The sequence below is a fragment of the Arachis hypogaea genome, chromosome 12 (assembly GCF_003086295.3).
Source record: "Arachis hypogaea cultivar Tifrunner chromosome 12, arahy.Tifrunner.gnm2.J5K5, whole genome shotgun sequence".
NCBI classification, from domain to species: Eukaryota; Viridiplantae; Streptophyta; class Magnoliopsida; order Fabales; family Fabaceae; genus Arachis; species Arachis hypogaea.
Window position 1 is genome coordinate 9,171,547 of NC_092047.1, and position 13,666 is coordinate 9,185,212.

At 32.3% G+C, this 13,666-nt stretch overlaps 1 protein-coding gene across 1 annotated transcript; it reads left to right on the top strand.

The window, feature by feature from the left end:
• The first annotated feature begins 8,225 nt into the window (after window positions 1–8,225).
• LOC140176614 (uncharacterized) lies at window positions 8,226–10,021 on the top strand. The gene is made up of 4 exons (XM_072208143.1): window positions 8,226–9,207; window positions 9,306–9,510; window positions 9,595–9,761; window positions 9,873–10,021. Exons 1-4 carry the CDS (start codon window positions 8,226–8,228, stop codon window positions 10,019–10,021), a joined length of 1,503 nt encoding a protein of 500 aa, XP_072064244.1.
• The last annotated feature ends 3,645 nt before the right edge of the window (window positions 10,022–13,666 follow it).

A 13,666-nucleotide genomic window follows, 5' to 3' on the forward strand; every position in this document is an offset into this window, starting at 1 on the left:
ATAGAATCCGGGAAGCAAATTCTACTTTAAAGTGGTCCACCTCCTCCTACAATTTAAAAGAATATTCTTATTAATCAACTATTTAATTTAGTAAAGTAATAGAAAGTTATATAGTTTTAAACATAATTACCTGAGTCCAATTGTCCCACTCATATTTTCCCCTTTTAATGTTTTCAAGCTGAATTATTTCAAGCCATTTCATTAAATAAATAGCACAATCATAGCTGAAAAACAAAAAATAAATTAACAAATTAATATAGGAAAGATTAATTTTCAAAGTGAAAGATTTATACCTTTTTTTTTGCCTGAGATGTTAATGTATGGCGGTTCAATTTCCTAATCCATTTTTCTGAGAGGTACTCCCCAGCATATACCCTCATTCTCGAAATTACATATCCCTTAAAACACAAAACAATCAAAATATAAGAATAAATTTAATAAAGGAATACACCCAAAAAATCACAAACTACACCTTATGTTGAACAGAAATACACCTAAATATTAAAATACAAAATACAAAAACAACTTACAATGAATTTATTTAGCTTCATTCTGGCTTCGGAAGGACACGTCTTGTGATACGGGTCAAGTATATACAATTTTCTCTTTCTTACATCAACCACCCATATCCACCAATGCTCTAAATAGAGAACAGGTACAAAAATTTGAAGCATGTCCACATTGAACAATGTTTTAGTTTAATTGGCACATAAGTAAAGAATTGTCATAAGAAGTTTTAGAAATGAAAACTTACATATGGATGTGATGCTAATTTTTTGAGGTCCAAAAAGGGTATAAACATTGGGTAGTCTTCAACTCTAAATGGCTTTTTGGTTTTAGGCTGTAAGAATTTGCCATCTGAATGATTTACAATGGCCATGTTCTACAACATTTGTGAAACACTAAATGAAATATTTAATACACCCAAAGGAATACAGAAAATACACCCAAATTTCATTGAAGTACACCTTACCACAATATCAGGGGAAGACAGTATATTTCTTCTTGAAATCTTTTAATGTTTTGTTGATTTAGGATCAGGCACATGGCAGTGACAATCTAAAAAAAAAACAAATCAATTTACATGAATCAACATTGCAGTTACATTTCATGATAAAATCATTAATGTTATTCTAATATTACTTCAGCTTCTATATGTGTAGTAGCTTTCAGAGATGCAAAGTGGATTTTTGACAAAATGAATCGATCTTGGGCTTTGAGGGTGCACACTAGGTCATACTCATTAGTGTTTCCATCTCCGTATGTCTTCACACGTGTGACCCAGACGTAGTATTTCTCTTTCATTTCAGCCGACATCTCGTTGCTCTTCACAGGAGTTTCAAACTTTTCAAAAATTTATTTGCCACTCTACTTTTCAATCGGTGGACTTTTACTTTCTGCATAATCCAATGCTGTTTTCACCCCACTGTTTGTAATTTTTTCCACCAGTTCCTCTAATTGTTCGATTAGTTTTGGTGTTTCAGGGCTTTTTGCCCTCTGCCCCTCTTCTGTCGGTGCTTCTTCTTGGCTTGAATCAGTCAAGCCAAAGCTGAATGATGGCATCAGACCTTCTTTAGGTATGTAGGATGCTGTCCGGGCCATCATCATCAGTGCAGCAGTGTCTTCTGGGGCTGGATTACTGTGTGATGACATATAACGTACTATAAGAATAAGAATAGACAAATGATATTGAAAACCAAATTTTACTGTGCTGAGCTTACATTTTAGAAGGAGCTGGTGGAACCGTGGGTGTGCTTTTCATCAGGTTTCGGGGGTTGTGGAGTGCTGCAGGCTTAGATAAAATGAATCATATTTATAAAAAAAAACCAGTTACAGATCTTATGTGAAGATATACACCCAAATAAGGAAAATATACACCCAAATAATAACCAAATACACTCCAATATTATTCCTTACCTTTTTGTTCTTTCTTCACTAATTTTTTCTCTTGGAGACTTTGCAGGAGATGGTTTAATTTCTGGCCAAGGGGTTGTTTGGGACAGAGGGACATAAACTTGAATCAGAACTCTAAACAAGACAAAAATAAAAAGTTAAGAAAGTCCGTGAAAATTCATGATTATAAGGTTGAAATTTACTTGTAAAACTCACATTAAAAGCGCTTCAGTTTGTGACTGTGTCTCCACCCGCACAACTATCATGTTCTGTTCAGCTGGGTCATTGGCTGATTCTTCTACCAGACTCAACCTGAAATACACCCAAATAAAGTCAAAATACACCTGAAGCATTGAAAAGAAACACAGGCTTTGTTTTTTGAGAACTTACATAGTTGTAGTTTTTACTTTTTTTTTCCTGCCTTTTTTTTTCTTGAATAAAACATTAAAGGACTAAAAGAAATATATACAGAATTAGAAGCAGAAAGTAAAAAAAGATAAAAGCAACCGGTATTAGAAAGAGAAATTACATGCTATCCGCCGGTTTGTTTATGCTGATTTGATCTGTTTGTCCTTGAGACAAAGGATCATTCTCACTTCCTAAGTTTACGTCCGGTATTCTAAGCATAGAATAAATATTATTCAGTAAAGATACCATACAGTTAAATAAAGATAACAAGATTTTATCAAATAAAGGTTCTTACGTTTCGGATGAGTCATAGTGACCTTCTGTCGATGGCAGCGGAGCTCCCTTCTTCCTGGGAAACCAAAAACAATTATGAGCAACCAAAACACCTTAAAATGCGTAATATACACCCAAATATAATAAACCCCTGTGCAGCAGCTTTTTCATTAGTTTTCTTCTTTTTTGATTCCCTTAAGAATTCTTCTAATACTTCAGTTCCAAGTTTAGATCTGACAGTACATGTATAAAAGAACATGTTAACAAATATAATTTTGATGATAAACGGTAATATAGCTTTACAAAGTATCTTACCCATCATAGGATTGAGTTTGTTCAGGAGACGAATCCTCAACAACTTGCTTTCTCTTTTTGGATTGCGCCCTGGAAAAAAAAAGTATGAATCAGAAAAACAAAATAAACTTGATGATAAAATACTATCCAAAGCAGTGCTTACTTTTTGGGTGTACTCTGAATTTTTTTCTTTGTTTTTTATTTTTTTTATTGGTGATGATTCTTCACTTCTGAAAGTTAATAAGAAACACTCTGTAAATACATGAAATTTTGAAAATAAACGGAAAAGAAAGCGATGATAATTTCAGAATATTACTCATCATTCGATTCAGTTTCTGAATTGGAATCCTCCAGAATCTGCTTCTTTTTTTTTTGGATTCTATTCTGGAAGGCAAACAATCATTAGTAAAAAACATCCTAAAAGTGACAAAATACACCAAAAAATATTACTTACTTTTTGGCCGTTCTGGTGGGTTGTTTCCTTTTTGGTTCCTTTGAGTCTTCTTCAAACTCAGACTTAGAGGAAGAATCAACTTCAGTTTCGGATGTATCACTCTGAGATGATGATGAACTTGCCTTGTTTTTTTTTTCTTCTTTTTTTCTTTCTTTTCTTTTTCCTTAATTTGTTCCAACTTCTTTTTCATTTCTGCTTTCTTTACGATGCCCTGAAACAATAGAAATGTTAGTTTACAGCATCTACATAAATAAAATACACGCAAATTAGAGAAGGTATTCAGTTCACTTACCATATGTCCATCTATTTCTGCTCTCATCCTTGCAACCAATTGCTCTCTATTCCAGTTGCTAACCTAGGGCAGTCCACGGTTTTCTTCTCCTTTCTTGTCTTTGTTTTTTGCCAGATGGAAATAGATTATCATCAAGGCAAAGAGGCAGCTGTCAATTAATTTTTTCTTTTTCAGACGGTAATTAGTTATGCCTTTGATGATGAAATTCAACACATGGGCTCCCCAGTTGCCCTTGGTTATTTTGTCCGTCTTAAAAATTGGAGCTAGGTGCACAGGAAAGATTTTGTTTATTGTTGTTGGCAACAAGAACGCCATCTGAATATAGAAGATGAAAATTCTCTTGAACATCAGGCGATCTTGTTCATTTTCAACACAATACTCATCATCTCATCGGTCAAATTCTTTAGAGTCTTCCACTGGAATCTTCTAAAAATCTATTTATTCTCTTCATAAAGTTCCTTATAACTCACTTTCTCAGGAAATAGATCTCCTACAAAAAAAATAATTTAGACTGCAAATCACTTGAAATACACCCAAATATCACTCATATACACCTGATAAGTCCATATTTTTCGATATATTTTAGCTTGATTTAGATGGATTTCATCACATAAACTCACACTTAAGCACTCAAATAGCATACTTTTATGTTATCTCCCTAATTTAGACTTAAATGTGAAAACATGTATTTTTGTGCTTAAATTAGTGATTTTGATTCCACTTTCATGTCATTCGATGCCGTGATATATTGTGTGAGTGATTTCAGGTTATTTTGGCAAGATTGGCTAGGCAAAAGTGGAAGAAAGCATGTACAAGGAAGAAAACATGAAGAAAATGAGGAAAAGTACACACAGACAAGTGTGCGTGCGCACAAGTACCCGTGAGTACGCACAGAACCCTGCACGTGGTTTCATTAATGAAACACGTGCTGTGCGATTTTTGAGGGCATTTGGCCCAATTTTGGAAGGCTAGATGATGAATTGAAGTGCTATATGAAGGGAATATCAACACATTAGAAGAGAGCTCACTTAGTTTAGTTTTTCTTAGGTAGGAAGCTTCCATAGGAGTAGGAGTAGGAGTAGAGTAGAAATTGCTCTCCTAGGGTTTTATTTTCATCTTCATTGTAGCATTTTATAGCAAGTTTGATCTTGAATTTTGCTTCTCTAATTGTAAGTACTTTTTAATTCCTCTTTAATTACATCAATTTTACTTTTATTTTTCTTTGGTTCAAGTACTTTGTTTATAATTGTAATTTTGAGTTCTTGAAGTTTTGATTGATGCATTTAATGTTTTATGCTTGCTTTAAGTTTGTTTGGATGTTTATTGTTGATTTTGTGCATAGTTGGTTATAGCTTTCCATTTTCCTTTGTAATTTCTTATGTTTTGGTTTTATGTACACAAGGTGTTTGTGAAAATGCCAACCTTAGAATTTGAGTAGATTTTCACACCTTGGCTTGGGATTTGAGTTCCTAGGATACTAGAGTCATAATTTCCGACATTTAGTGGTAATTCTTGGGTAGTTAGTTGACTCTTGTTTCCATTGACGCTAGCTTTTTATCAACTAGTTTGATAAGTTAGCTAGGACTTATGGATTAAGGTCAATTATGCTTGCTTGACCTACTCCTCGATGTTAGGGGTTAACTAAGCAAGATTGACTCATCATAATTACCATAGTTATGGTTATGGCGATGATAGGATTCCTTGGATCCTCATTCCCAAGTCAAGGCTCTTTTATGCATATCTTAGCATTTTCTCTAGTTTTGATCTTGTTTCCTTCTTAATTGCATTGATTTCAATTTTGATCATTTCTTAGTTCTTTCATTTCTTAAGTTCTTTTAATTTTTCGTTATTTGATTTTAAAACCCCTTTTTGCCCTCACAACCGAAAGAGTAACACTTTCAATTGCGTCCTAGGGAGAACGACCCGAGGTTTAATTACTCTCGGTTATTTGAATTTGAATTTAACATTTGATTAAGAGAATTCATTGTTGGTTTGGACTATACTACTAACGAATTGATTCTTGATTCTTAACCGACAATAATCTCTCTTATCAACACCTATATTTGTTTCTTGATTACATGATTGCATAATAAGATATTACGAAGAATGGAAGTATAGAAGTTTTCTGTAATCAGTTACCTGATGCATTGAGGCCAAGGGCATCCCCTATTGTGCTGGGTTTAACTCTAAAGGAATCATAGCTTGTTTTGAGTGTGTTTTTGTCCAAATTAAAGGAGTTAGCCAACTCCTTTAATAGTTTGTGATGCACCCTCATTGGCCGGATGTGCATGAGTGCACCAAAACCTAATTTCCGAACAATCGCTTTCTTTGCCTCGCTCATATTTTCAAAATTTTCACTCAATAATCTGGTGGCACACTTCAAGTTTTTGGTTTGCTTTTAAAAAAAGCAAAATTAGAGTCCTTAAAATAACATATATTTGTATTAGGAAAAATTGACTTGTTCTAAGACATATATTTGTGCTGACATTGTATTTTTTTTCCACGTTGGTTCTTGGTTGCCATTTTTACTGCAATGAAAAAGAGATGTTGTCAATAGATAAAAAATACACCCAAATATCAGAAATATACACTCAAATATTAGTCAGATACACCCAAATATCAGCCACATACACCCAAATTCAGTCCTATAAACATTTTGTTTTTTCAAATAAACAAAATTAAATGAGTTCAAAATCATATTCAATTGAACCAAACATGCATAAAATGACACTACAAGGTCAAGCACAGTTAGAACAGTACCAGTTAGACTTCAAAACTCCTAATATATATATCAGTCCCATACACCTCTACATTTTTTGGATTATATGACATTATATGAGTTCAGAAAGATATTTAAGTTCAAAATGCCACTATAAGCAACAGTTGCATTCCAAGTCCGACATATACACCCAAAAATCTGCCATATACACCCAAAAATTATTTAGAAGAGGAAGAGTCTTTCATGTAAGTATGCACAAACCTACTTAAAAAACATGTAAACATGCACAAAACATGTACCAAAACTATAGTTGTAAAAACCGGACCGGACTGGCCGGTTCGAATGGAAAACTGGTGAATCAGACCCCTAACCGGTCCGATTGAGTGATATGACCGGATAAGGAAGAGAACTATTGAGAACCGGGTTGAACCGGTCAGTTTTGATGAAAACTGAAAAACCGGCAGTTTCTGGTTAACCGACTGGTTCGGAAGCGCTTTTTTTTTTTAAATTCATTTTCCAAAACAACGTCGTTTTGGTTTATAAAAAAAAAGGAAATTCTCGTCGTATACGCACGGTACCCCCAAACCCCACTCCCAGCTTCCACTTTCCACTTTTCCCCCCAACCCTAATCCCCTAACGGCTAACCCTCTCCGCCACCACCTCACCTCACTCTGTCACAGTGTCACTCACCCAGCCACCGCCACCAGCCGCCAGCCGCCCGCCATCGTCTTCTTCGTCTCACCGCCGGTCTGAACTCCGAAGTCTGAAGGAACTAAGGAAGTAGGAACAGCCGAACAGGACAGACCCGCATCTGTCTCTCATCGCCAGCGCCGTCGCCCTTGCCGTTGCCGCGCCGTCGCCCTTGCCGTTGCCGCGCCGTCGCCGTCACCATTGCCGCGCTCTTCTGCTCTGTCAAACAGGTTAGCTCCAGTTCTCCTCTGTAGTCTGTTCTGCACTTCTTGCTGTTACAGTGTTATGACTTATGAATAATGTTGTTCACTTGTTCTGCACTTCTCCTCTGTTCTCCAGCAACCTTAAACTGCACTTCTCCTATGTTATTCTATTCTGTGTTGAAAACTTAAAATTTCTAGGATTAATATGCTTGTTGAAAGCTTGAATCTATGAAATATGAATTATGTTGTTTTGTTAATTTGTTCTGTGTTGAATATGCTTGTTGAAAACGTAAAAACTTGTTGTTTTGTTGATTTGTTCTGGGATGAATATGCTTGTTGACTAATGCTTGAAACCGAGGTGTTGAATATGCTTGTTGAATATGAATAATGTTAATCTAATGTTGTTCTGTTATGAATATGCTTGTGTTGTGAATATTTAAGATTGCTGTGAATAATGTAACTATTTAAGATTGCTGTGAATTTAACTATTTAAGCCTTTAAGGTTGCTGTCTTGTTGAATAGGGAATAGGAATTAGGGAATTTAGGATTGCTATTGTTTTATACTTTTGTTGTTTTGCTACTCCATATTCTTTTAGAATGGCTTCTGTGAATATACCATCAGAAATACCATCTTCGCAAGAACAAGGATCAACTTCTGATGCATCAATCGGAACCCAAAAAAACAATAATAGAGCAAAAACCGATCCTGCATGGGGTCATTGTAAACAAGTTGTGGAGTCTGGAAAAATAATTCTGCTATGCATATATTGTGAGAAGCTTATTAGGGGTGGAGGAATTCATCGGTTTAAGCTTCATTTGGCTGAAAAAGGAGGAGATATTGAGTCTTGTTGAAAGGTGCCAGCTGCAGTGAGACACCAATTCCATCAAAGCATTGAAGAGCTTCGAAGCAAGAAAAGAAAAACTCAAGAACAATATGCAGAAAGTTATAATTCTTGTGATGATGTTGAAAGAGAATTTGACGAGATCGAACGTAATGAGATGCAACAACAACAAAAATCCAGGGTTCCAGCACCTATCTCTAGAAAAGGAAAACAAGTCAAAGGTTTACAATCCTATTTTCCATCGGCAACAACACCCGGAGCTCAACCAACTATCAAAAGCGTTCTTCAAAGCAAAGAAATAGTGGAGAAGTGTGATATTGCTATTGCGAAATGGATGATGGATGCCTCTGTTCCATTTAATGCAGTTAATTCAGCTTATTATCAGCTAATGATTGATGCTATTGCAAGCATGGGTGCAGGGTATAAAGGGCCAAATTATCCAAGAGTCCGTGGGTATTTGTTGAGTAAATTAGTTGAGGATGTGAGGAAAATGATTGATGGTTATCGTGAGATTTGGAAGCAAACTGGATGCACTATTATGGCCGATAGATGGACTGATCGTTGTAGGCGTACTTTAATTAATTTTTTAGTTTATTGTCCTAAAGGAACTGTTTTTCTAAAGTTAGTTGATGCTTCTAATGTCTCAAAAACTGCTGAAACTTTGTTTAAGTTGTTTAGGGTCTTGGATTCTAAATTTTGGAGTCAATGCACTGATATTGTTAAGCTTACTGAGCCACTTGTTCGTGTTTTACGTATTGTGGATAGTGAAGACAGAGCTGCCATGGGTTTTCTTTATTCAGCTTATCATAAGGCTAGAGAAGAAATGGTGAAGAGGTTTCAGAAAAGAAAGAGGGTTGCTGATCCTTATTTGAAGATTTTAGATACTCATTGGGATGCACAACTTAAGAAAAATCTTCATGCCGCTAGTTATTGGTTAAATCCAACTTTTCGATTTAATGCTGAAGAATTTGAAAAGCACAAACAAACGATTTCTGGCTTGTTGGATGTCATTGAGAAATATGCTTATGATGATCCTGTATTGAATTCTAAGCTGACAAGTGAGAAGAGGATCTTTAAGAATGCTGAGCAAGATTTTGGAAGACCCTCTGCAATACGTGAACGAAGCACTGTTATGCCAGGTGAATTTCTTCATAAATTTGGTCTTTCACGATTGTGATGTATTTATTATGTGATATTTATGATTGTGATAAATTATTTATCTATTTTTTATGTTAAGATCAATGGTGGGAATCTTATGGTTGTGGAGCACCAAATTTGCAAAAGTTGGCTATTCGTGTTTTAAGCCAAACTTGTAGCTCTTTAGGTTGTGAGCGTAACTGGAGTATTTTTGAACACATTCACTCAAAGAAGAGGAATCGGTTAGAGCATCAAAAACTTAATGATCTTGTTTATGTTCATTACAACTTAAGGTTACAACAAAGGTACTTTCTTGATTGTTTTAAGTTGAAAGCATTATTTTAAAATCTTAATCATCACATGAGTAACGAAATATATTGATAACATAGGAACCAAATGAGAAACCAAGTTTATGATCCAATTTGTCTTGATGCATTTGAGGATCATTCAGAATGGATACTGGAAGATTCACCACCATTTTTAACTCCTGAAGAAGTTGATGCTTTACGAAATGATCTTGCAAATATGTCTCTTCAATCACCTTTAGATGATTCAGGTATGCTTTTATTTATTTATGAATTATGATCAACTATGATTTTCGTATGCCTTATAACATGTTTTATATTATTTTTTATCTTGATTTGTGAAACATTATCTATAATGCTAGATCAATTGGATTTGGAAGATGATCGGGATGATGATGGAGCTAATAATTCTGTGGAAAATGCAAATCAAAATGAAACCAATCAGGATGTAGCCCCACATTTGTCAGATGAAGAGCAACTTGCCGACTTCGAAATCACTCCTTGGATTTAGTTTATGAATTGTTATCCTTATTGTGTTTAATTAAGATACTAATGTACTAGTACTAACTAATTTCATGTTTATCTTTGTATTAGTTATATTTAGATTTTGAAACTTGGTTGTTTTTAAAATGTTGGTGAAGAACTAAAGATATGTATTTTGAATTTATTAAGTTTATGACTATTTTTAATATTTTATATTTTTTATTTACGTGAAACCGGTTTTACCGGTTCAACCAGCAGTTTATCGGTTGAACCAATAAACCAGTGAACCAGTAACCTGATCGGTTCGGTTCTTATAACTATGACCAAAACAGATAAAAATACACGTTAAAGCATTCACTAGAAGTACGTAAAATAGCGTAAACGAAGAACAGTGTCATCAGAACAGTAATATCAGATCTAAACCAAGAACAGTGAAACAGAGAGAGAAATACTGACGATATAGTGCTTCGATTTCGAAATCAGAAACAGAAATGTGAAAAATCTAGAAGAACAGTAAAACAGTACCTTAAATAATGTTTGTTCGTTCTTTCTGGTGATTTTTTATGGAGATTTGTATGTTTTCTTTTCTATTTCTTCTACTTTCCGCGAGGAGTTAGAAGGTTTCTTCAGAATCATAGTTGGTTTTGAATGTGGCTTGAATCTCGACGGTTTGAGTTTTGATTGAGGAAGAAGAGGACATAATGAGCATGGTTTGGAAAAACGTAACGGTTGATTAAGGCACGTGCGTTTATGCTCGATTGTAGAGGAGTGTAGTGCGCATGCTTTTTATTGGGTTTGGACAACTTGTATAACTTGTAAGTCAAAAAAGCTTGTATGTATAACAAGCCTGTAATTTTTTATGGAAAAACATTTGAAGTTTTCTTTTTTTTTTCTTTTATGGAAAATATTTGAAGGTCACGAATAAATTCATGAAGGAAATATTTATGGAATAGAATCATATTATTTTATAACTTGTTATAATCAGTCTGCTAACAAATGAAAAATATAGGTAATAATAAAATGGTAAATAATTACTTCTATGTTTATAAATGGCATGAAATCCGTAACGAATTTATGTTTTACAAACATAAATACAGAATATAGTGAAATGAGATTTCTTTCTTTATTCTACACTTAAACATTCTAGCAATTAAATGAATACGCCGTCTCCATGATATATGGTAACAATGTTTTAGACCTTTTTTTCTTTTTTATTGCCATAGTCGAGTTTTTATCTTAGCAAAAACGAGTTATATTTTGTTACCAAGTGAGAATGGTCACAACCTAATTAAATCCTGATAAAATCTTATAAAATTTAATTGCCTTTAGTTTACCCCTAAACTCATAACCGTAAATTACAAAATTTCCAAGCTTTTATAATAGGGTAAAGTATATTTTTTGTTTCTGAAATTTGATAAAAGTTTTAAAAATTACTCCTAAATTTTATTTTGTTTTAATTTTATCCTAAAAGCTTTCGATTTGTATTAAATATACCCTCGACGGCTAAATTTTCAAAAAAATTAAGACAAATCTAACAATAATGCATGAAAATTATACTTGATTTGCTTGTGTTGAAAGTTGTTCTTATAAAATTGTTGTTGAATTGGTCTTAAATCTTTTGAAAAATTAGCCATCAAGGATATATTTGATGCAAATTGAAAATTTTTGAGACAAAATTGAAACAAAATAAAACTTATGAGTATTTTTAAAACTTTTGTCAAATTTTAATGACAAAAAATATACTATACCCTTTATAATAACATGTAATCACAATTTATTTTTTTTTATTATACTACATATTCAATAAATAAAATATAAATTAATAATATCTATTAACACTCTATTATATATAAAGAGATAAAAAAATTGGTATCCATTTTTTTAAAACAAAAATACATAATAATTTTTTATTTTCAAGAATTATACTATCTTAAACGGTAAAAACACATTAATACATATTATCCATTAATAATAGAATTTTTTTCAGTATCTATAATTTTTTTTCGTCTAAATTACTTAAAAATAAAAATAGAAAAATATAAGATTCACTCTTTTATTTTCTTAATTTTTTGTCTAAAATTCAAACATCAGAAAAAGAACTTTAATAATAATGATGTTTTCTGACCTAGTTATGAAACATGTCAACATTTCGAGTAAAAAAAGAGAGTTCAATCAAGGCGGGGTCTCTACTCTCTACTCTCTAGTCTACCACTCGTCATTAATAAAATCTCACTAGTAATAATTCACATATATTATAAAGTTTTACAAAAATTGTCGTTATAATAATATTCAAAATTCCAGCACTTATTGAAGAGAGATAGAAATTAAATATTGCAATAATATCGGCTACCTGCTGCTTTCTCTAATAATATCACCTTCATATGTATAGTTTATATATATATGCAGCTATATTATTGTTGAATGAAAAATTTCGAAGAAAATTAATTTAAAATAGTCGTATTTTTAATAATTACTAAATAATTAAATAATTGAGAATAAGACAAATAGGTCTCTGACCTTTTGTCCTGCAGACATTTTCATCTCTGATTATTGAATAATACTTTTAAGTCTCTGACCTTTACAAAATTTGGACGGATCAGTCCCTGACGGAGACATTTGGACAGATCAGTCCCTGACGAAGGCATTTGGACGGAGGGACTGATCCGTCTAAGTTTTGTGAAGGTCAGGAACTTAAAAGTATTTTTCAATGGTCAGGGACGAAAATGTCCGCGGAATAAAAAGTCAGGGACCTATTTGTTCTTTTCTCTAAATAATTTTAAATATAACACATATATAATTATAAATATTATATGTAAAATTTAAAATGTTAAATTAAATAAGATAATTTTAAATTATATCTTCTTTAACATAAATTATTTTTAATTTTTTTTTGCAATAAAAAGTTAAGGAAGTAAATAGGATATATTATATTTACTTTAATAAATGATTATTTACCTAATCAAATTAGATTGGTTTAATAATTAGCTCACTAGTCCGCTTAAATAAGTGTCGAGAGTTCGAATTAAATACTTATGTTGACTTGACACTACATAATTAATGCTAAATTATAATTAAAATTTTGGTAGACTAGAATCCTTCTTTAAATTGCGGTAGACTATCATTAAATTTTTTAAATTATAAATAGATTTATTCGTCGTTTGGAGTATTTAATATATTTCAAAAAACAAAAAATAAAAAAAATCATCAAATGACTAATTTGTTAATAATTTTTAGGCTCAAATTCCATCCAAAATTTATAAATTCAATCGAATTAGATACCAGATATTATTGATAGATTTTTTTAAAAATCCAAAAATTCAAAACAAATTTGAAAATGATTTTTTTATTTTTTTAGACTTATTTATTCCTAAAATATTATTAATATTTTTAAATGATAGAAATAAACAATCAAACATATGTAAATAATAATAAAAATAAAACAACCAAATCGAATTATTCAAATTCCAACAACAACCAAATAATAATACAAATTTTAAAATATTAACATTTCAAAAAAAAAGTGCAATACCCTATTATTTATATTTTTTATTTATTATTCATATTTGTAAAACTGTATCTAACCATATTTAATTGTAAATTAGATCGAAATCCGATTCAATAAACCAATAAATTAGATTATATTTACGAATTATGGATCAAATTTAGGTAAATA

What these genes read in the sequence shown, in the direction of transcription:
- LOC140176614 (XM_072208143.1), top strand. Translation starts at nt 8,226, where the DNA reads ATGCAACAACAACAAAAATCCAGGGTTCCAGCACCTATCTCTAGAAAA. An exon ending in ACGAAGCACTGTTATGCCAG is followed by an intron (nt 9,208 to 9,305) that starts GTGAATTTCTTC and finishes TTTTATGTTAAG; the next exon opens with ATCAATGGTGGGAATCTTAT. An exon ending in AACTTAAGGTTACAACAAAG is followed by an intron (nt 9,511 to 9,594) that starts GTACTTTCTTGA and finishes TTGATAACATAG; the next exon opens with GAACCAAATGAGAAACCAAG.